Source organism: Pogona vitticeps, chromosome 3 (genome assembly GCF_051106095.1).
Source record: "Pogona vitticeps strain Pit_001003342236 chromosome 3, PviZW2.1, whole genome shotgun sequence".
NCBI classification, from domain to species: Eukaryota; Metazoa; Chordata; class Lepidosauria; order Squamata; family Agamidae; genus Pogona; species Pogona vitticeps.
This window is the reverse complement of record NC_135785.1, coordinates 24,922,637-24,944,387: the sequence shown is the minus strand read 5'-3', so window position 1 is coordinate 24,944,387 and position 21,751 is coordinate 24,922,637. Positions and strand designations below refer to the sequence as shown.

Below are 21,751 nucleotides of genomic sequence, written 5' to 3'. Positions count from 1 at the left end.
TATGTTGTATGGACTATGATCATTTATGGTGCAAATGCCATAGGCTTTCTGTCTGAAATCAGGTGGAATCTTGGGGAAATATAGCAGTGGGGGGCATTTTCCTCTACTTTCACTTTCTTTGTATCGAAGATAAAGCAGGTTCATATTTTGTGTAAATTTGTATGTTACGATCACGAGTTTTTAAGGATTCAGAGAAGGCACTAAATGGAGATTAGGTTATTGGGCTATGTAATTCTTAGCCAGTGCAATGAAAATCTTAGAGACCCTTGTTTCACCCTTCATCTCCCACTTCTGCGAATATTGCTGTGTGCATGGTTCCTCAACAAGCAGTGTCCTTCTCCCACAGCACAGGTAATAACTTATTTTTTTTCCTCATAAGATTTAATACTGAAGTGAATTTTGAAAAGTACTGGTCATGTAAGACATTGCTATTATCTTCCATATTTCATTAAGTGAATTCTTGAACTCTAGAGATTTAGACTCAAACCTAAGTTTAATTTGCATCGAAATAAGTCACTTAGGATGCATATTCAGAGCATTTAATGTAGATCACTAGACTTTAAAAACATTTAGGCCTTCCTGATTTACAGTCAGGCTGGCAGAAGATTGGATGCTAAAGCAGGGTATTCAATCCACAATACTGTCTGTGTGTACAGAACCAACGGCTGGCAACTATTTCATATCAGTTAAAAAGGAACATAAAGATAGATCTTCAGGGCATCAGTTTATTTCACGTTGCAGTGCACCTTTGTTCACGCCACAAATATGCTAACTTGTTTTTCATAACTTCACATAAGGCTAATAGTTTATATCATATTATATCCTCCTCATCTTAGAACTGCAGAGCTGGAAAGAACCTTATGGATCATTGAGTCTGGCCTCTGTCACAGAGGCAGAGTGGGAAATTGAACTCTCAGCATCTGTCTGGCTTCACAGCCAATACAGAAACCACTGAGCTTTTCTATTGGCTGAAATACAGTATAAGAGGCAACTAGAGTAGGCCTATTGAATCAGTGGGGACTTGGTGAGCCACCAACTATGTAATTTTAATTGATTCAGTAGGCCTACTCTAATTGAAACGTACTACATTTCAGCCATTATGTTATATTATAAGAAAAAACAATCAGAACTATGAAAATATGTGCAAATAGAGCTAAATGAGTAAAAAAGAACTAAAACATTCCAAAGGTTGGTGTAAAATATCTTGGAACAAATATAGAATCACTGGAATCCTGTTATGTATTTAGACCACCATAACTCAGTTAGCATGTTTCTGCAAGTTAAGAAGTCAGCATATACCACAATGTCTTTGTAGCCTTATTTTGTTGGCATGTTCACAGTCTTGCAGCCCTTTCATTGGATGTCAGTGAGAGGGGACTTTACACCCTGTGGTTGTCCTTTACCACTAACTTGACTGCTGACCTTGACTTCACCAGCAGCCCTTGCTGATCCAGGGGTGAGCATCACTGCTCCATGTCTCACTGCCCAGCTGGTTCAGTTTGATCCTGTAGTAAAGGAGGAAGCCTCCAGGGTGATAGCTGTAGGTCCACCACTTCCTTGCTTGATCCTTGCCCAGCATGACTGATCAGAAACATGAAGGGGTCTATGATTGATTGGGTTGTGAATTTTTGTTCATTCCTTCCCCCAATTAGTGTCAGACAATCTTAACAATTTCTGTCTGATCGCTAGTATACCATTCCTGGGCAAGGTGATTGAAAGAGTGGTGGCAAATCAGCTGCAGTCATACCTGGAGGAGCAGGACTGCCTTGGCCCATTCTAATCTGAATTCAGGCCACAACAGGGTACTGTGATGACACTGGTTGTGCTGCAGAATGACCTTTTAAGCGGCAGATGCACCCTTTTGTCACTCCTAGATCTGTCAGTGGCTTTTGATACTGTCGACCATGGTATATTCCTGGACAGGTTCTCTGAGGTTGGGATTGGGGGTTTAGCATTGAATGGCTCTGGACCATTTCCAGAGATTTCAGCTATGGGAAGAGTTGTCGGCATCTTGGACCCTACAGTATGGGGTTCTTCAGGGATCGGCAGTATCCCTGATGCTATTTAACATCTATGGTAAGCCGTTGGAGGAGGTCATCAGGAGATTTGAAGTACTGTAAGGTGTCATCAGTATGCTGATGACACACAGCTATATCTCTCTGTTACCACCTCTACAGTGGATATAGTGTATTAAGTGTAGTGTAGTATATTAAGTGTGTAATCTGTGTGTTCTTCTGGACCTGGCTCTTTCTTGGGAGTCCCAGATTGCAGCTGTGTCCAGATCAGCTTTTAACCAGCTTAGGCTAATAACTTTGCCCCTACCTAGATGAGGACTCCTTCAAGACATTGGTGCATGCCCTGGTCATCTCCCAGATCAAGTACTGCAATGTTCTCTGTGTGAGGCTCCCGTTGTGCCTAATTCAGGTGCAGAATGCAGCAGCGAGACTGGTGGTGGTTGCAAGTAAATTTGACCACATCACTCTGGTTCTGACTTGCCTCCACAACTGGTTCCCCATTGTGTCCCAGATCAGGTTCAAGGTTATAACACTCACTTACAAAGATCTCCATGGTTTGGGCTGATGTTACTTGTTGGAGCGTCTTTCCTGATGTCATCCGCCTGACCCACAAGATCGTCTCAGTCGAGGTTCCTCAGGATGGCCACTCCAAGGGAGAACCATATATCCACTACAAGAGGTAGGGCCTTCTTCACAGTGACTCCAACTTTATGGAACCAGCTTCTGGAGGAGCTGCGTCCAGGCCCCTCCTTGTTGGCATTTAGGAAGCAATTAAAGACATTGCTTTTCAGGGAGGCTTTCCACACCAACTTTAGCTGACCACCTTTCCCCACCTTCTCCCCCATCTTTTCCTCTATCCGCTTTGGTTTTATATGGTTAGTCAGTGCCATCTCTTTTTAGGGTTATTGTTGTTGCTTTTAATGTTTTCATCTTTATTTTGTTTTCCATTATACGTGTTGTAACCACCCAGAGCAGTGCCCAGACACTAATGGGAGTGGGATATAAATTTTAAAGAAAGAAAGAAAGAAAGTTCTTTTTTCCGCCTGTAACATTTGAGGCAAGCCACCACCCCTCTTTCCAGTTTATTTGCTTGCTTCCATTGTTTTGTTCCATTGTCTTCCTCCAACCTTTCTCCTATAGTAAGAAGCATGGAGGGTAGAGTGTTTTATGTGGTGGGACTCCCATTTTTCCTCTCCCCCCCTTCTGACTGTAACTGCAGATGGTAACTATAAGTAAATAGATCTTTTTCTACCTTACATGTTTCTAGAGTGATTTTATCATGCAGAGTGCTAATTTGTGTGCAGAAAAACCCAGAGGTAGTGGTGGTTATGACACTGACCTAATATCTACAGATTTCTGTGTTGCTATTTTTCTACCTCATTCTGTGCTAACTAAAAAGGAATAACCAAAGCTCCCCAATAATTTTTCAGTCATATTTCCTTATGTGAATGTGTGGTTCCTTTAAAAAACAACAAGGAGTTTTGTGGAAACTTAAATACTATCTAAATTAATTTGATAGAATGTTTTTTGGATGGTAACCTTCCTCTTCAGACGCATCTGAAGAAGTGAGCTGCAGTACACAAAAGCTAATGCTAGATAAATTTGTTGATCTTCAAGTGTCTTGATGTTTTTGCTGCAACAGACTAATGCAGCTCCCGTGATTGCTTTGTTAAAGTTAAAGTAATGTTTATATCAATTTTGTTGTAGTGGACATTTTAGCAGATTTACTGTTCTCTGTTGATTGACTAGAGTTGAAAGGTTACTATTAGTAACTGAATATCCATTTCCACTACAGAAAACTGGCCAGTTTCAATCAGCAAAAGAATACTCAACTGCTGTGGGATAATGTCTATATTTTAAATTTTCTTTCTTGCTTTGAGTTTTCCCTTTCATATGTGTCCAAATAGAATAATTAGCTGGATTTGTCTTTTAAATTGATGTATTCATGCTGAGTGTATTTTATTTTCTTTGAATTTGGCAGGCCCTTCTGTGAGCCTGGAAAGAAATTGTTGTACCAAGACATCCATCTGGATGTGGGAGCTTTGAAGGGGGAGAGAGAATATTCAGAATTGGTAAATGGATTTGCATGGGATTCAAAACTGAGCCAACATCGGAAATAATATCCCCGAACTTGAATAGATGGCTCTTCAGCAGCATCCACATGCTTTTAATATCTCCCCAGTAGAGGATAGGAGATTGTGTCTAAATGGAACACCCTGGATTTGGCATCTCCTTGAAGAATGTGTCAGGAATGCGTGGGAGTATTGGAGCGTTGTCATAGGCCTGATCTCCATTGTCTGTTTTCTGTTTGCTGCACTACCGTGAGTTTAAAATCTTTAAGTACTTTTCAGATTCATACATGAGTAATCTTGCCTCAAGCTCTTCTCAGAAGCTGCCTTTTTTGGTTTATTCTTTGATGCATTTCTGTCCCTATCTGCATAGAATAAATAGGATATGCCAGAGCAGCATGTTTCTCCTGTTCAAAGCAACATTTGATGGTTGACAAATTAGCTTGCTGTACTCTAATGTTGTGGTGACTTGACACTAATCTATGCTATTTGGAGCGCATAAGAACATATCACTCCTTCGTCTTTGATCTTTCCATCACTAAACACATGAGTGTATGAGCACATCATTCACACACTTAGCTGGGGAGAGCTATCCATGGAACAGGCTGCAGTCTTCCCTTTTGGTTGGCGGATTCAAATTAGAAACCACTGTACCTTGATTGCTTTACTTTTTGCCACATGAGGATATAGGGAGTAGCATTGGGAGTGTATAGCAACTGCATGCCTGAAGTGTGCAGGTTCTGCAGACAAACCATTGTTATGTTCCAGTTCATTATATTATTATTGCACCAGGTGAAACCGTTTCCATCTGGTTGGACTTAAATAGATCATTACAGAACTTTGAGTCATCTGAATCCAGCTTTTGCTGTGATGTCTCCAACTATCTTTATTCAGATAGGGAAACTGGCTACACTGCTAGTATAATGGTGTAACCTGAAAGGTCACATAGAAAAATAAATAGCCATAATTGCTGTGTTTACAGCATAAATCTATGTGATGTTGTGTATTTAATTTTACTTTAATCCTTTGAGCACATGAATAAGTGTGATCTAAAATACAAGCCTGGATTTGAAAGTCTTAAAATTCTGTTTTTTGCTTAAACAAATGACATTTCTTCATCTTCCTGTCTTCCTCTCTTGTACAAAAGGAATATTAATTAGTGCCTCCACAGATTTACTGTGAGGAAGAATAAGCAAATGTCCATAAAGCAGTTTTCCTTTGTGCTAAGTATTGCCAAGTTTTACAGTTGGAAGCAGAAGATGGAGACACTCAGTTCTCCCTGCAAAAACAAGATTAGGAGAAGACTGTTATACAGACCATGAATTGTTAATATCAAAAATTACAATAAAGCTGAAGAAGATCTATAAAACAATCATAATACCAACATATAATTTAATTGACCTTCCAGAAGAATTTAAATGCCACGTGAACCACAGATTTGCATTACTAAGTGCATTTGACAGCAAACCAGAAGAATTAGGGACTAATACTAGAAATATATAAAGGGATGTGGTGGCACTGCGGGCTAAACCGCAGAAACCTGTGCTGCAGGGTCAGAAGACCAGCAGTCGTAAGATCGAATACACGTGACGGAGTGAGCGCCCGTCGCTTGTCCCAGCTCCTGCCAACCTAGCAGTTCGAAAGCATGCAAATGCAAGTAGATAAATAGGGACCACCTCGGTGGAAAGGTAACAGCGTTCCGTGTCTAAGTCGCACTAGCCATGTGACCATGGAAGATTGTCTTCGGACACAACGCTGGCTCTATGGCTTGGAAACGGGGATGAGCACCGCCCCCCAGAGTCGAACACGACTGGACAAAAATTATCAAGGGGAACCTTTACCTTTACCTTTACTAGAAATATAATCAGTAAAGAATACCAAAAGATTATTCCTATAGCCAAAAGAAAAGAAGAGCCTCACCACAGTATCTGATGAAACTCTGAGAATTGTTATGATGAGAGGTTAAATAAAAGGTGACCAGAATAGGTTCAGGATTCTAAGTGCAACACATAGTAACTTGGAATTTAGGGTAAACAGGGATCATTTTGTGTCCATTTAAAATCAGTGTTGAAAACTCATTCTTTTTTTGGATCACCCTGCAAATTAGTATATGTGCATTCATTTCAGGTGTGTTCCTGACCATGCAAGTCAGAAACAAAGCTTCATGGAAAAATGAATGAAATGAAAGGGGGGGGATATTTGGGGGAAATCTGTAACTTATTGAACTGTATGGAAATGTGTGCAAAATAAAACTTATGGTATAAAACCCTTGTGCTTCAATGCTATTGTTCACAATGTGTTGCCAATAACTAGGTCACTTTTTGCATCGTATATTTTTACAGGACAATTTTGATAATGAGATCCATGAACAACTGTGTAATCCAATTTCTTGAAAAAAAAGTGTCAAGTAAAAATCCTGTTCATAGCCTAAGACCAAGCATAACTTTCCATCTGTTCGTCTCTGGTAACAAAGTACCACTGTTGTGATTCTAGGGGATGGGGAAAGTGTGCATGCATACTGGCTTGATTCATGCATGTGCATACTACCCTCAAGAATCACAGTAGCTGTGCTTCATTTACCAGGGAGAAATGGATGTAAAGTTATACTTGGGCTTAAGCTACAAACAGAATTTCTGCATTATGAAATCCTAGCCATTGCTTAAATTTGAATTGAGTATGTGTGTGTTTGTTCTCAGTGCTACTCAGCACCTTGTCTGTTTAGCTATAATTACATGGAGCAAGTTATACGAAACCTATGTGAACACTGGTAGGTTTCTGATCACAGCTCTGTAATGCAACATAATAAAGTATTATTATAATAAAATAAGAGGCATTTGGAAAATATGTGGAAAATATTTATTGTGAGCTTCTTTTTGAGAAGTTCATATTTTCAGCACACTGTCATTATATGTATGTAGATTTTATCTGAGGTAATTGCAATATGGATGTTATATCTACAGGGCAGATTTTCTTTTAGTTGTTTCATTCTCTCCTCCTAGTCAACTATATGTGGCATATCAGAATGGAAGAGTAGACCAAGCACTATCATTGGGGTTTCTGTTGTGTTGGATTGCTGGAGACCTCACCAATTTTATTGGATGCTATTTGACAAATCAACTTCCAATACAAGTAAGTGGTCAGAGTTTCAAATTTGGCTTGATAGAAACCTGATACCTAGTATTGTATAGTAGACAGAATGATGGACTAAGAGTCAAGAGATCTGGGTTCACATCCCCACTTGACCAAGGAAGATTTCTAATCTTGACACATTGCTTATAAGGAATGTTGCCTTTGTGAGCTAAAACAACACAAAGATGGCATTAACAAAAGTATAGTCTCCAAATCCTGTGAAGTGTTGATCACTTGTTAGGCCTCGGCTTGAGTGCTGTGTCCAGTTCTGGACACTGCACTTTAAGAGGTATGCTGATAAACAGGAACAAGTTCAGAGGAGGGAAACAAGGATGATCAGGAAATTTGAGATCAAGCCTTCTGAGGAAAGACTGAAAGGACTGGGTGTGTTTAGCCTTTAGAGAAGAAGACCAGAGGGCAATACGATATCACTCTTCAGATACTTGAGATATTGTCATTCAGAAGATGGGCAGGATCTATTCTTTAGCATTCCAGGATTCAGGACACACAATAGTGAGTTCAAATTACAGAAAACCAGATTTTAGTTGAATGTCAGGAAAACAACTTGTAACTGCTAGAGCAGTACAGCAATGGAAACGTGGGAGGTGATGAGCAATCCAGTGATGGAGACATTGAAGAAAAAAATAAACAACAAAGTTGGGGGTTGGATTCAGTGGCCTTATAGGCCTCTTCCAACTCTGGTGTTCTGTGACTCTGTAATTGGTTGTCAAATACACACCAGTATTCAAGCTTGTTAAGGTCATCTACAGGGATACTGTTTGGGCTTCCCTTGGTAAAAGACAAATAAATAATGATGTGTTAGAGCAGGAGCTCAAGGCTTGTAAATGTACAGCCACTTAGAAACTACAAATTATGCATTATTCTTGTCATTTTCAGATAATCACTGCCATTTTTTACATTAATATGGACATAATTATGATATCCCAGTTTGCTTACTATAAGCTAAGGAATCAGAAGATGACAAAATGTAAGTATTGAATAGAGGCATTCATGGTAGTGTGGATTTTTCTGGTCCTTTTATTTTTTTAAATGTTATATACTTGAACATTTTTTAAATAGCACGTTTGATGTCTATTATGATAGCTTAAACCTTAAATGTTCTCGAAGTGTCAGTCTACATCTAGTGTTCTATGTATTTTTAGAAGAAGATACACTGATGATTGTTGAGAGTAACAAGTGGAATTAAGGAATTATTACTTTTAAAGGCTAAAAATCAAACAAGTAATAAACATGTATCTGAAGTATAATATCACTCCATATCAGTCTTCTCAGCTTTTAAGATCTTCCAGGGAGGCCCTTCTCTCAACTCCATTGCTATCTCAATCTCATTTGGTAATGATACGAGATAGGACCTTCTCAGTGGCTGCTCCTCGGCTTTGGAATGTGCTGCCCTGAGAAGCTAAGTTCGCTCCCTCCCCCTTGCCTATCTGTTGTCAGATAAAGCCCTTCCTTTTCAGGCAGGCTTTTAAACAATAAATGGGGGATTTTTAGGAATACTGTATTTATTGAATGCAATGATTTTAAAAATTCTAAAATGTTTTAAAATAGTTTTTAATGGTGATTTTAATATTTATAGATGTTTGGAGTTTTTTTGGCATTGTTTTTATGGTGTTTTTAACTGTCACTCTTGTATAGTTTTAATTGTTTGTGAGTGGGGTGGATTTGTTTTAAATCACAATTTAAATAAACATTGGACTTTTTGATGATTTCAATATTAAAAAGCAATTTAAATCAGTTTGATTTTTAAAAATCATTGATTTTTATCCACCCTGTTTGTGAGCCGTCTTGGGTCCCTTATTAGGAGAAAGTCAGTATATAAATAACATAAATAAATAAATAGATAAATAAAGTAAACAAGCAAATTGCTGAATGTGCTGCAGAAAAGTGTTCATTTAAATTGTAGTGGTATACCAAATCACTTGATTTAAGACCTGTTGAATGCAGTAGGCCTGAGGAGACAGGTAAATGATTCTAGTATCAGCCACTCAGCTAGGCCCCCTCACTTGACTTTATTGTGAAGACATATTTAGATGCTCCTAGAGCAAAGAAGCAGAATAGGTCATTTGCATGGTTTTACAGACAACGGCTCATGCATAGAGAAAGAGATACAATTTTCTTCTGCCAGCAGAAATATGGGATCCAGTGCAAAGGGTCTCAAATTTTAATAAGATTTTAAAGTGGAAAAAAGTCATTTGAAAGCGAAGAGATTTTTTAAAAAACTTTGGATGACTGGAACAGCTATTAAAATCACTTTGTATCTTGGTAAAGAACTACATGTGTATATCTTTACATTTGTGTTTACATTGAAACACAAAAGGTTAGGTTTCTTTAAATGCAACAGTGAAAGATCTAGCTTGCTATAATTTTTTATTTGTCTTTCAAGGTGGTGTATACTTTAGGAACTCTTGTATAACATGGGTTTTGGTTTGCATAATGCTGTGCCTGATTTTACCCAGTCGACTACTGCTACGAAACCAAGTCCAGAACTCTCTTTCAAGAACAAGTGAGGTATCACTTAGTTTTGTATCAGAAAATTTGCTGTACATAAATTTTAACCTTCAACCTTAATCCATGAGAGTTGTGATAAAAAAAAATCTGATGTGAAGTCATATTGTCATTTTTTATGATTCTTTATCAATTTTAGATGTTTTAACATTTTTGAACATTTTTTAAAAAAGGATTTCATAATTTACTGCTTTAATTTATAGTAATGAATAGTGACTAATGTACACACTGCATTCACTGTTATAAATGTCTGCAGATGGTGAAACTGTCTATTCTGTTTTTTCTCCTCTCTTTTTAATCTTCAGAAGTCTCACAGTGTGGTTGAGCTATCAGGCTTTGTTTGTGGCTATATATCTTGTTTGTTTTACTTGACATCTAGAATTCCTCAGCTGTATAAAAATGTAAGTTTATTATTTATTTTTAGTATAGGAAGTTTCCTCTACAACTTCCATGACTATAGTGCTTGATCAATAAATATCTAATACTTAATAAGTTGTCCCACAAAGAACAACACATAGTGGGATCTTCTTGAGCCTGATGAATGAGTGGTAATTATTTCTGCAGAGGAGAACAATTATCTGTTATATTCAGAACATCCAAACTTAAGAGTAGATCTGGAATGGTCATACTGTACATGCCAGATCTCCTTGAGAGCTAATGTTAAAATCTTTTGTGCATGAGTATGGTAGCCATGCTTAGGTGGTCTGATGCTTATTACTGAATTCACTTGCATACCATCCTAATCTGAAGGTATTATGAATCTCCAAAAAATAAAAACATACACACCTTCCCCAGACTATTTTAATGCTTAAATAACAGTGTTTAAAGCAACCTCTGATGTCTCTTCTTTCTGAGAAGTAGAAGTGAAACCAAAATTGTAAGTAAAATAACATTCTGGCAAGTTTTCTTTAATTTTGAATTGGAAAAGAAAAAAATTAAAATAAAAGTTGTCAAAAATGTGTTTAGAATGATTTTTTAAAAAGGGCAGCTTTCATTTATATCCTGCTTGCAAAAGGGTAAATTAATTCACCATTGAAGAAGATAACTGGACTAGACACATATCTTTTATAGTTCATTTCTGATTAAGTGGATTGTACCAAGTAACTGAATTGCATTAATATATATTTGAGATGAATCATAGAAATTCTCTTGAGAATGGAGATACATATCTCTTGATGGACCTTTGAGGCTGTTCTAGAAAAATTCCTACGAATGAGTCTCCCACAGCAAAATATTGCAGTATGGTACATTTCTGTCCAGTTGTGCCTGATCCCAGTTGCATTAAATCTTTATTAGATTTTCTGTTGATTTCTGTAAAGATCATTCTATTCAATTCCTTGAGACATTTAAAACACTGGTTCTTAACCTTGGGTTACTCAGGAGTTTTGGACTGCAACTCCCAGAAGCCTTCACCACCAACTGTGCTGGCTGGGGTTTCTGGGAGTTGCAGTTCAAAAACATCCGAGTAACAAAGGTTAAGAACCACTGATTTAAAATAAAATAATTTAATGGATAATTACCTGTTTAGAGAATGAAATCATTCTTTCCCTTGTTATATGCCATCTGTTCTGAAGCTTGTGCTTTTTGGATGGGTCCTCCAGAGATGCTGTAGGATGGTGAAGACAAGGATGGGAGTTGTGCACTCTGTGGGCTTTCCCATCACTGGAAAAATAATTGGTTAAAGAAACTGGAGAATTGAAATTCCTCTATTAAACATTTTAATGCCCTATTGTAGCATTTTCAGAAAGCCAGAAGTAACGTCTCAGCCATTTCTAGTTTCCTCAACAAGTTTGGGTGCAGCCCACAGGGGTCAGCACTATTTGGAAAATGGGATGGTTGCAGTTCCCAAAATCCTGAGCAGCTGCCCACCATGAAATATGGAGAAGTGAGATTGATGGATCAACAGTATGACTCCATGCCGAGTAATTTGTTATGTTTTTAGCCTCTTATTAAATGATAGAACATAAAGTGTTCTTGTGATGGCTGCATTATTGACCATAAGATTCAGAATCTGTAAGTTCTGGTTTTCTTTGTAAAAATCCTTTTTCTCTCTCTAACTTTGCTAACACTGTTTTTTAACTTTTAGTTCCAAAGAAAATCTACTGAAGGTACATCTTATCTACTGTTTGCCTTAGCCATGATGGGAAACTGTACTTATGGTCTAAGCCTTGTCTTAAAGATGCCTGAAACACAGCATCTTGCAAGTCTTTACTTCTGGCATCATCTCCCTTGGCTCATTGGGAGCTTTGGAGTTTTGTTTCTAGATATTTTCGTATCCTTTTCAAATGACAATTGGTAGTTTTACAGACATTACTAAATAGGGTTTTACAGACTAATTATGACTGATTTTATCTGAAAAGTGTTTCAGGACTTGCAATAAATTAACAGCAATTCACAGTTTTGTTGAATGAATGAATGAATGAATGAATGAATGAATGAATGAATGAATGAATGAATGAATGCATTTATTATCAACATCAAGTGTCTGCTTGTTTGGCAAGATTTTAACATGTTTTACTTGTTCTGTTGTAGAATAAAGAGAGTATGTGTGACCTGTATTAATGTATCAGATAAAAAGTGTTATCTTATTATGGTATCTCATTTTGCTTGAAGCTGCAGCTTTGAAGAATTATGTCAGGAGAAAAAGAACTATTAAGGGTACAGTCCTAGGCACACACGTCCCTGGAAGATACGCCCCATAGAATCCTGTTAGCTATGCTCACTGATGTAACTCCTTTAGTGTAAATCTTCTCAGCTGCAAATTGCTGCAAGTTAAATAAATGGTTTGCCTAGGCATTTGCAATCAGTCACATGATTTGATGAACAACAGGAAATGCCTACACTGATTCTTAGAGCAATTCAGAGCTGAAACTTATATCAAAGTTACAGTGATATAATTTCTCAATTGGATTCCGGCCAGTATGAATTACGTTTGACTAACACGCCTGGGCTCATTGTTATCTTATATACATTTGTATGGACAAAGTCCCAGTGAAATCTGTAAGGTCTGCTTCTGAAACTGGACATTTCAGATATAATAGATATATTATAATATAATCTCAGCACACTTTGCAGTTGATAGGCAAAGCTTTAGTAAGGAAATGATTGCAGTCTTAAATCATAAGCTTACAGAAATTTACTTCCTGGAAATGTATTAAATTGCTCCTACTTCTTATACAGTACAGTAGATTTTGTCTGCCCCCATTCTCTTTAATTGTGGTTCAGCCACAGGTTTTCCTGTCTGGTTGAGTTTTGTTGTTGTTTTGTTGGTCTAACATAGCAGTAACATTTATCTCTCCCATTTTGCTGTTGCCAGATAGTAAACAAGACTAAGTTTCCTGAACATTAAATGCGTATAGTTCTCAGTAAGCTGTAGAAAATGCTTGACACTGCAGTTGTAGAAACTGGTTGTATTCATATTACTTGCACAAGTATTATATATCACTGTCTCTTGCTACTTTAGAAAGGAATTGTTTTAGCTAACCCCCAAGGTTCCTCAAAGCAGCAATTTTAATTATATTCGCTGTTAAACTCATGTTTCAGTCTAATGCAATCTAGTCTGGACTCTGATCTTGCTTGTCAATGCTCTACAAATGTAGCATGACTTCTAGAGAGGTGTAACAATGGATTCTTTCAACCCAAAAGAAGAGCATCTCTGACTGCTGCCCTTTTAGTCAATGCCTGTGGTTTTAATATGCACATCTAACTTCCCAATCCATAACTCAGGTTAATCCTCATTATTATTCTTCAGTGGGCCACATTTTATTAATTCAAGTAGCCTGGCTTAACTGAGCTTCGTATGGAGTTTTACATGTTGTTTTACAGCTAACTCATATTGAATAGTCTGAGTTTTTATTTCTGATAGAGTTAAAATTTAGATTGGCACAGTACTATAGCAGATGAGACAATATCATGCTGGTTGGTGTCATCCTTGCAATGAAACACTGGCTTTAAATTCTGTTAGGATGATAGCGCCAGAGGGTGTAGATGTCCTTCAGTATTTTTTAGAAAGAGTTGTGTTGCACATTCATTGGCATAGCTGTGCGAATAAATATATACAGCAATATATTACAAGAACCAAGGCCAGACATGACAGCACGAGGGGAAATGAGATGTGCTGAGATTTTTGCAAAAATCTTAGTTGAATGTAAAATAAACCGAGTTATTGGCTTAACATAGTCTGTTGCTAAATGTAATTCCTTATTATCTATGTTCTCTGCCACTATGATAATCTGTCAATTTGCCCATTGGCAGCTTTCTAGAATGCAGGGTTTTTAATCCATTGTTGGAACAAAAAAGTTTTATTTCTACAAGGGCAAAAGTGTCCTGCCCTGTTTGGCTTTAGCTGGAAACATTAATAGAGGCTCTCCCCCCCCCCCCCCAAAAAAAACATACCAAAATCTGTATTTGACTCCAGTGTTCATGGCTTTGTGCTTCTTATACATTTCATAATATGGGTCCCGAATATAGAATTTAAAAAAGAACTTGTGGACTCCTACTTACCGATAACTCAGTGCAAAGGAGCAAACATCACACATCTTCCTGTTATGTGAACTGAAGTCTTAGTAGTTCATCCAAGCTAAGTTTATATGTGAGGCTGCAGACTGGCCAGATCCTATTTTTAATTGCCAGAATTCTGTTGGATACTTATGCACAAGCAAAAGCAACAGTGGAAATTGCCACAGATGTTTGAGGTGCCTGTCTTCCATCTGTTATGGACTTTGTACCTTGTCAATTAGCTGTAGTAACTTCAACAGGTCGTCTTGATTGTTCATAAATATCCAGTAGGGTTCTACCTGATGTGTATGCCTTCAGAATCAGAGTCATCTGTTTGGTAAAAGGTCTAAGGAATTGAGTGTCCAATTCACAGTTATAAGTGGAATGCTTCAATTGTAATTTGCTTAATATTTTAACTGTTTTTTCCATTTCTCCTAATCCTCTAATTTTTAAACCATTCATTCTCTGTGCTGTTGCCTTCTACAAGGGTGTGTATGTTTTTGTGGCAATTCACAGTTTTTGTCCACATTGAATCAGATGTACCCCAAGATTACTTCTGAGCTTTCGGGTAACCAGAGACCATAAATTATCTATTACGCGGCACTGCAGTACTTTCTCTCTCTTGACTAAGCAATAAATATGTACTATAGTTCTACGCTTTGGGTGATTTTGAAACAACACACTTTTTTAAAGCAAAAAAAGTTTATTGAAATGTCATTCATTCCCTCCTTTGTCCAAACTAGACTATAATGTTAATATATTCAGAGGACAGGTGGTTATGTCTGTAGGCCTGAAATATCAAAAGGATAAGAAACAAATATTTCCCAGTGGTATTTCTAATTTATAATTTCTGAATAAAAATGAAATGCATTTGTATAGTAGTTAGTGGCAAAGGTTTTTAATATTCAGAATTGGCACATCTGACTTGATGCCATTGAATTAGGTGAAAGTTGTAGCATTGTGAAGTTAAATTGATATACCCATTTAGGAAGGGATATGTTGAGCTTGATTGGAAAATATGAAAATCAGATGTTTTAAAATATAGGAACTATTCTATAATATAGCAGCATATGCATATCAAATCCCTTATCCAGTTATCCGTTCCAGATGTGGGTTGCCTGGATCTCCACCATGTGTAACAGCTTCCTGTTCATTTTGGTTGTGTAACCTGATTCTATATGGAATGGATTATGTGTATCTCTTCCTCTTATTAACATATTAGAGAATAAAGAAAATGTACATGTGAAACTCAGACTTTGAATCAGTGACACTGTTATGTAGACTTAAGACAGATATTTCTACAAATAATCAAAAACCACCCCATATAAAAACTGAAGGCATGTAAACACAAATTGATTTTACATACATACACAGAAAGAATGTGTGCTTCTGTGTGTATACATTTCTTTTAAAGTTATCAATTATCTATCCATATATGAAATATGATCAGCATGGAATTTGTGCTAAATTATTTTGGAACAAAGAGATGTTGATGAGGGAGTTAAGCATTTATTTTATTGCTTCTAATCTGAAAATGAACATAAGTCTTTCTCTCTGAAATGATGAATATTTCCTTTACCTTAACATTCAGATAACTGCACAATTTATTATGTATCGCAAATGTGATAAAACACAAACCAGCTTGGTGGCCTTGGAAGTGGAACCTTTACTCATAAATGAAGATTCCTGATATCCCAACTTTGTCAACGATGTACTCCTTGTATGATGGGTTGGATCCAAAATTAGTCTTGTCTAGCTTGAGTTTATTTCAGTGGGTTCATTCTAAATCTGACTAAGTCTGGATCCAACTCAGTGTTCTCATTGTAAAGTTTCCTAAACAAAGAACTCAACATTGTTGTTAATTCTTTGGGCATAGTTAGATTGGAATGATACATTAGAAAATGAGGAAAAAACAGTCTGATGCCATGTTCAGTTAGTGGATTTTGAGAAGTGCTCAGTACCTGGATGTTTCCCAGTGTAAGAAAATAGGTATTATTTTATTGCACGATTGATGCTAAGTTGGAAAAAAAAAAGACTTAGCTCTTTTTAAACAGTTTTTTTAAAATCCCCAAATAAATCCAGAGTTTCATATTACTTCTTTGTTGTAGTCGGATGATATATTGTTTTACACAATGCTCATTATAATGGTCTTTTCAATGTGTCATGCTGTTGAGTGTCTTCACATTCTTGGGAGGGAGGGAGGAAAGAAAACATGGTACCTCTTCTATCTTACAAGATCAATTGGATTTTGAGCTGGAAGGAGGTGGAGCCAACCTTTCACAACCTCTGTGTGTGTGTGTGTGTGTGTGCGTGCGTGTGCGTGTAACGAGTACTTGTTGCATCTAAAATGTTCATTTGGGGAGTCATTGGGGATCAGGGCATTTTTGTATTTTAGAATATTTTTTATTTAAAAGTAATAAATTATTAAAATGCTGTAAATGTGTTAGAAAATAAATAATGCTAGCAATTGGTCTTTTATTAATAATTTAATGAGTAGTGAATTATTTTTGAAAATATGTTCTGTACGCTGACATGAACTATGAGCATTGGCTGGCAGTCATACCTCTTCAATCCAGGAGTCTTCCTGCCAGCCTTGCCTGTGTGTCCTCTCTCAATCCTTTCCCCATGTTTCCTCTGATGAGGTAAAGAGTAGCAGACCGCCTTCAACATCCACATGTTTGACCTTAGTCTACCAAACAGCCCTTTGATCTCTAGCATTCAGGCTCCCAAGTGGTATGGAAAGGACAGGTAGGAATGTGAAGCACCCTGATACTAGTCTTTCTCCTTCAGTGGAGGTGTGTGGCCATAATGGTTGGCAGGGAAGACGGCACACAGTTTAAGTGCTATGGAGCAGTATATAAGCAGCACACAGCCAATTGTGGATGGTGTCAGGGAACAAGCCAACCCAGGCATAGAAGTAGATATCCATGAAGAGAGAGGCAGGCAAGCATGTGTGCTGATACTCTAGATCTATCCACAGCCTTTACTATAGCTATAACAAAAATGTTCTTGACATAATTGTACCTCAACACAAACAGTATACTTCAATTGATTGTTATTGGACCATTGTGATTCTGAATATTGTTAATATCATAGTTACCATCCTTTTATTTGTTTCTCTTGTTCCCCATCCCTCTACCATGTCTCCTGCATGGTTCCAAGGGATCTCAAGGATCACGTCTTCTTTTATGAGTCTGCCCAGGTGTTAAGATAATCAGGAGAGGCCTTTCTCTCAGTCCCACCATTTGCTGGGGACACAAGAGAGGGCCTTCTCTGTTGCTGCTCCCAGATTTTTCAGGAGGAGGAGGAAGAGGGAGAATTCATGTGATTCTCACATGAGGACCATAGATAGATAGATAGATAGATAGATAGATAGATAGATAGATAGATAGATAGATAGATAGATAGATAGATAGATAGATAGATAGATAGATAGATAGATAGATAAACAAGCAAGGTCAGAAGACCTGCAGCTATAAGATCAAATCCACGTGCTGTAGTGAGCCCCCGTCGCTTGTCCCAGATCCTGCCAACCTAGCGGTTCAAAAGCATGCAAAATGCAAGTAAATAAACAGGTACCACCACGGTGGGAAGGTAAACAGCATTCCGTGTCTAGTCACACTGGCCACGTGACCATGGAGGATTGTCTGTGGACAAACGCTGGCTCCTATGAGTTGGAAACGGAGATGAGCACCGCCCCTTAGAGCCGGACACAACTGGACAAATTGTCAAGGGGAACCTTTACCTTAGATAAACAGGCATCTATGTATAAACAGAAGAATAGCTACGAAAACCATGCCTGCCTCACCCCCATGAACCTTTTGTGTCACCCTCTAAAGCTGATCATAGAGGGTGCTAAAGGCATTCTTTGTTCAGGGCACTATTTCTGCTAGGACCATGTCTGTCTGACGCAGTTGTCCTAATGGACCAGCCTCTACTGTTCTTCATGAAACACCTTCTGGTCTTTTCTCAGTAAATAACCAAGGTGACCCTGAAGCTCAGGGTTGGGTGGTTTTGTATCCTGTACTTTCTTCCAATCTTGCACCACTTCTGAGCCCCTGAGGATTTTACCAAATCACTTTTACATCATTCTACCCTGGTATTTCTATAAACACCAGTGGTCAGGCAACAGGGGTAAATTACCCCAAATGGGATAAAAATGAAAATCCTGGGGGTAATGAGGACTGTTGCGGCAGGCATTTTACCCCCAGGCATTTTATTTCTGACAATGCTATGTGTAGGTGGGTGTTCCGTCGTGGGAAGCGTGAGCCTTGGCGTGGAACTGCACAGGGCACCCACCTATCGTCCTCGCCTCCAAAGGGGGAGGGAGGCTGGCATATCAGGACAGCTGGACTCTTTGCCCAGCGGAGCCCTGGCTAGGGCTCTCCTTCCTGCCTGCGCCCACCTGCTCAGTGCGCGGGCGAGGAGGCCCCCTTCCCACCTCACCTGAGTTCATGGCCACCCTCGCCCACCTCACCTTGCCAAGGACGCAGTGTGACAGCTCTAGACTGGCTGCCTGGACGGTGGCTACAGGTCCCAAGCAAGCGCAGAGGTGGGACGGGGTCGGCTGTGGATGGCAAGAGCCGGTGGGGGTAATGTCAACGTAAATATTTTTTGGGGGGGGTAAAAGGTAAAAAAAATAGGGACGTGATGGCGCTTCAGGCTAAACCGCAGAGGCCTGTGCTGCAGGGTCAGAAGATCAGCAGTCGTAAGATCGAATCCACACGACGGAGTGAGCGCCCATCGCTTGTCCCAGCTCCCGCCAACCTAGCAGTTTGAAAGCATGCAAATGCAAGTAGATAAATAGGGACCACCTCAGTGGGAAGGTAACAGCGTTCCGTGTCTAAGTTGCACTGGCCATGTGACCGCGGAAGATTGTCTTCTGACAAAATGCTGGCTCTATGGCTTGGAAACGGGGATGAGCACCGCCCCCTAGAGTCGAACACGACTGGACAAAAATTATCAAGGGGAACCTTTACCTTTACCTTTAAAAGGTAAAAAAGTTCCCTGATATACACAATGGTGGTTCTGTTTCTTTGTAACACTAAGGCGTAACAAAGACAACTAAGTAATGGGATTTTATAAATGTGTACTTGTGTGGAAATGGGGCTATGAGGTGGAGAAGAGAAACTGCAAATTCAGCTAATAAAAAGTCTAGGGTGACATTTTTTAAATTTAGCTTTTAATTTCCTAATAATGCAGATTTGCACTGCAGCCCATGACAGATCCTTAGCAATATCACTGTGAACCAGGGATGCTATGATAATTGGTAACTATTATATCTGATGTACCATAATGATTTGGCATATCACATTGTTAGGTCTTGTGTTAATTTTACTAGTCCACCAAATGTCGTCAAATGTCAAAGTAAACTTGTATTCCCTGTGGATTTTATTTTTCTTTTGTAGATTTCTATAAGCATAGTAACTGTCATGAAATCTGGCAGCTGGGCACTGGGATATTTTTAAGTCTCTGGTTTCAGGCAAAATTCCTAGAACGGATCATATTCCATTATCTGAAACTGACTCTAAAGCAAGCGACCTCATTACTGCAAAAATGACTGTTGTGTGATGCCTATGAATTCTGGTGTATAAGAATTTCCAGCCAATTCTTTTGACATTTAGTGCATTAATAGGCTTCTGTATAAAAAGAAAAGGTGACTATAGAGATCGTTGTTAAGTATTAATGCTAATGCATAGTTCATTAATAATAGCTTTGAATGCAAATTCTTGGTCTAGGTATCTTTATTAATAGTTTCAGAAATAAAATGCTACCCATTATAATTCAAGAGTACATAGAGCTTGTTGCATTGAGCTTATACTGGTTTTCCAAGAGCATATTCCTCTAAAAAAATACAGCTGAGCATCACGTAATTTCTATCAAAATATTAAGTGCCATTAACTACCTTGTAAGCACCTTTAGTTGGGCTATCACTGACCTAGGACCAGGTCAGATGAAAATAACTACTGACATGAGGCTGGTTAGTGTGTCAAATTCATAAAGCAAAAAAGTGTGCTGCTTATATTCTGTCCCACAGTGCTTAAAGCATTATATTGGTGGTATATAATTAAATTATGCAAGCTACACATTCCCGGCCCCCCGCCCCCCTGAGCTGGGTACGATTGTGAGCAGAGTTTGGCTGCAGTACTGCATTTTAACCAGTGCACCACGAGGCTCATACCTCATCTTTCTGCACTTGGTGATGAAGACGACAGTAACAACATTTCAATTAATACAAATCAAAGGATAAGAGCAGACAAGAACAGCAGTATGAATTAAAAGTAGTACTTGATTTAAAAGTATTCAGCTTTACGCTGAAAAAGGAGTTCACTCACCTAAAGAAGGCCAATATCAAGTTAAAAAAACCAAAACAAAGCACATCCCAGAAGCTTGAACCAACATAGCTAGTAGTAAGAAATTGTGGTGATGAAATCTAAAATATCTGAACAGCCAAGTTTCTCCATCCTTGGTTTATGGGGGGAGTGAGCTCAGCAGACATCTCTGTGAAAGGAGCTTCAACACAGAAAAAGTCTTGAAAGGGGCACTTTTTCTTGTCTGCACCCCACATGGCTTACATCTTGCTTGAAGCTTAATGCTATTCTAAGGTTGCTTTAGAGCAGTGGTGGTGAACCTTTTTGGGCTCGCATGCCCAAAATTCGGGGGACAGATGGTGTGCTGCCACCGACAGACCTGGACCTGGAAGACCGGAACCGGAAGTGGTAGTTTAAGGGGTAAATCATGCCGACGGACCTGGAGGACCCGGAAATGGTGGCGGAAGGGGGAATCCTGGCTGCAGCTGCCTCATGAGGTTTGGCTATGTGGGGGCGGGGCGGGGGGAGTAGTGACCTATGGTTCCCGTGCCAGAAAAAAGGGCTCCGCATGCCAGCTGTGGCACGTGTGCCATAGGTTCGCCATCACTGCTTTAGAGAATAAACACACAGGAAGGGAAAGCAAAGACAAACCCACCAGTTCCACTTGTCTGTCATCAACCTCAGCACATCCTCCATGGTATTGAGAGAGGAGGCTGTTTTATTTATGTAGGCTCCTGGCACAAGCTAAAATGCCTGGAGGGGGTTATCATAGTGATAGTTACTGAAAATCATAAAACACAGGCAGGTTTATTTAGGACTTGCCAAATATTATAGACTACAATTCCCATTAGCCCCGGACAGAATTAGATGATGGGCTGTATAGCCAAAATAGAATCTAGAGAGTTCCAGGTTTCAGAAGGCTAGTATTGGAAACATTGGTCACAGTTTGTTTACAGTTTTAAGGATGCAAAGCTTATTTTGCCATAAACTTGTATAGAACGTCCACTGCACTGGGCAGCATGGTTAAGGCATTAAAAGTACTTTGAATGGTTACCAAAGTTAATTTGGATGTGCGTTGGCCATTTAAATCCTATTTTGCCATTCAGTTTCTTTCTTAGTCTTTTTTCCTCCATCATCTATTAAAAAGGCTGTTTCAGATGCCAAAATAAATGTTCAGTGCCGAGCAATGTTCCCTCTAAACCAT

The 21,751-nt window shown here is 38.7% G+C and overlaps 1 protein-coding gene and 1 long non-coding RNA gene across 10 annotated transcripts in view; one reads left to right on the top strand and one right to left on the bottom strand.

The window, feature by feature from the left end:
- The window catches only part of SLC66A1L (solute carrier family 66 member 1 like), a 28,442-nt gene extending 11,721 nt beyond the window's left edge, over positions 1-16,721 (top strand). For 7 of the 9 annotated variants that reach the window (XM_072996121.2, XM_078389063.1, XM_078389066.1 and 4 more), the window contains exons 3-9: positions 3,997-4,336; positions 7,084-7,213; positions 8,111-8,201; positions 9,618-9,742; positions 10,045-10,140; positions 11,826-12,011; positions 15,828-16,721. In XM_072996121.2, the coding sequence (XP_072852222.2) occupies positions 4,155-4,336; positions 7,084-7,213; positions 8,111-8,201; positions 9,618-9,742; positions 10,045-10,140; positions 11,826-12,011; positions 15,828-15,926 (909 nt within the window). In that variant the 5' untranslated portion in view covers positions 3,997-4,154 and the 3' untranslated portion in view covers positions 15,927-16,721. Of the gene's footprint in view, positions 1-3,996; positions 4,337-7,083; positions 7,214-8,110; positions 8,202-9,617; positions 9,743-10,044; positions 10,141-11,825; positions 12,017-15,827 lie in introns of all 9 variants that reach the window. The other 2 variants (XM_078389067.1, XM_072996123.2) reach the window with 2 other exon arrangements.
- LOC144587790 (uncharacterized) lies at positions 9,367-15,949 on the bottom strand. Its single transcript, XR_013542935.1, has 2 exons — positions 15,833-15,949; positions 9,367-12,016 (listed from the first exon to the last, which is right to left on the bottom strand). It is a non-coding gene; the product is annotated as an uncharacterized LOC144587790 (long non-coding RNA).
- Positions 16,722-21,751: the final 5,030 nt, after the last annotated feature.